The sequence below is a fragment of the Periplaneta americana genome, chromosome 7, assembly GCF_040183065.1.
Source record: "Periplaneta americana isolate PAMFEO1 chromosome 7, P.americana_PAMFEO1_priV1, whole genome shotgun sequence".
Taxonomy (NCBI): domain Eukaryota; kingdom Metazoa; phylum Arthropoda; class Insecta; order Blattodea; family Blattidae; genus Periplaneta; species Periplaneta americana.
The window spans coordinates 88,700,366-88,702,642 of NC_091123.1; the positions used below are offsets into that span (position 1 = coordinate 88,700,366).

General features: G+C 40.0%; 1 protein-coding gene across 1 annotated transcript; it reads left to right on the forward strand.

Moving 5' to 3' along the window:
- Positions 1-808: 808 nt before the first annotated feature.
- On the forward strand, positions 809-2,041 carry LOC138702777 (uncharacterized). Its single transcript, XM_069830076.1, has one exon. The coding sequence runs from the start codon at positions 809-811 to the stop codon at positions 2,039-2,041; it is 1,233 nt and encodes a 410-aa protein (XP_069686177.1).
- The last annotated feature ends 236 nt before the right edge of the window (positions 2,042-2,277 follow it).

Below are 2,277 nucleotides of genomic sequence, written 5' to 3' on the forward strand. Positions count from 1 at the left end.
CCTCCACAAGGTGAAAAGTGTGACGCGAACTTTTACGTATTATTGTAAGAAATTAATAAAATTAATTAAAATAAAATTAAAATTAAATTCCTCTCTCTGCTGACACAATTAGCCGCCATGTTAGTGACATGTCCAGTGACATCCGAGACATTATGAAGGATAAAATAAAGAGCAGGCAGAAGTTCTCACTTCAGACCGACGAGTCCACCGATATTAGCGGTCACGCACTTCTTTCCTGCATTCGATACATTCATGGGGATGTAATAGCTTTTCTTGTGCAAACAAGTGCTCGAGCCAGCAACCGGTGAAGAAATATTTCGCACAACTAATGAATATGTGGGCCGTAATTAATTAACAACGGATTGCGTTAGCGTTTTACAGATGGAGCCGCTTCTATGAAAGGATTCGTGGCTAAAGTACGTGAAGTATTATCATAACATACCGAGCGACCATTGTTTCATTTACCGCGAAGCCATTGTTGCTATGTCTTTGCCATCTCCTCTGAAAATTGTGATGCACGAAGTAGTAAAAGTTAATATGTTATTGTCATTTTCAACTACAGTACATATATTATGTGTGAACTGGGCTTCTCGACGTTAACTGAAATTAAAACATTCAAATCCATCGATGAAGAAATTAGACTTGCACTGTCAACAATTTCGCCGCGGATCAGCCACCTGTGTGCAGCTAAGCAGGTTCAAGTGAGGGAGTTTGCCGGCGACAGCCGAGCAGGTAACATCGTGTGTCGTACGTAGTCCGTGCGTGAGTGTTACATTGTGCGTTTGTTTTGATAACCTTGTAGTGAAACATGAATAGTGCAGTTAAAAGGGAAAATACTTTAAAAGCAATATTTAATAAAGAGGAAACGCGTCCTACAGCATTTGACATACATAGATGGATAGAAGAAGGGTTACGTATCAAAGACACGGAAATACAAGCGATTCAGTTAGTAGGGAAACAAAATACAGTGTATATTAAACTTACAAATAAAATTAGTTATGAACATTACCTACAACAACATACTGGATCATCATCCGTTAAACTTATGAATGGAGATAATGTAACAGTCAACATAACTCCTGCAGACGAAGAAGTCGTGATGGTACGAGTGTTCAACATACCACCGGAAGTGTCCAATGAAAGAATACGACACGTGCTACAGAACTATGGGAAAGTGCAACATATAGAAAATGAAAAGTGGTCATCAAAATTTCGATATAATGTCTATACCGGTATACGCATTACACACATGGTATTAAACAAGGCCATACCTTCGTCGATTGTCATAGCCGGTCACGAAGCCTATGTAACTTACCCTGGGCAGGAACGTACGTGTTTTTCTTGTGGAAGTACAGCTCATATACGGCAAGCGTGTCCTAATAGGAATATAAAAGCCCCTGTGACGGTACAATCTCGAACACGTCTTACACTGAGTGACTTGATCCCTTCTCCTAGTGTTTCCAAAGCAGCGACAACTCCTACTATGACTAGTGTTTCATCTGAAAATGGGACTGATAGTTTATCCGAAAAACAAGCATCTATTGGTACTTCGGATACAAAATTAATGCACGAGAGTACTTCATTGCAAAAGAAATCAATAACGCAAAAGAGTAGTGTAGTGACTGATAAGACGGTGACTATGACGACAGAACAGGGTGTCTCGGAAACAGATTCAGCAGATGACGTATCAGAGATTCTTCACGAGCAACCAGTGAAAAAGTATAAAGCAATGGAATCTTCTGACACTGGTGAGTGTTCTGTCAATGGGCAGAAGAATCCTGTCGACGTTGTTGTTCCGGCTACTACAGGTGATTCAAAGGATCCTGAAGAAATTCGGGGAGCAACAGCAGCAGTTCCAGAGGATTGGAATGAAGCAATGCAACAAGAAGAGCAAGATCCTGGATCGACAAACAAGTCCTCGTCACAGGAGATTGGTGTTAAGAAATTGGCTAAAAGCAGTAATTCTCCTAAACATCGTTCTCACCCTCACAAAGGAGAAGGCAGTAAACTAGGATTTCCATTATTACGTCCAGTTGACTAGATCTTTGACCGACGATTACTGGTTGTGCATTGTGCAACATGTTGTTGAAGTTTGTTCTGCTATTGGCTAAAGTAATGACCATCACTATAAGTATTGCCACTGTGAATTTCAATAACAATTCCTCGCCCACAAAACTTTATGCATTGAAACGTTTTTTAGTGGAACACGATGTTGATATTCTTTTCCTTCAAGAGGTATCCACTGCAGATTTTTCGTCCTTATATTTATACATCATA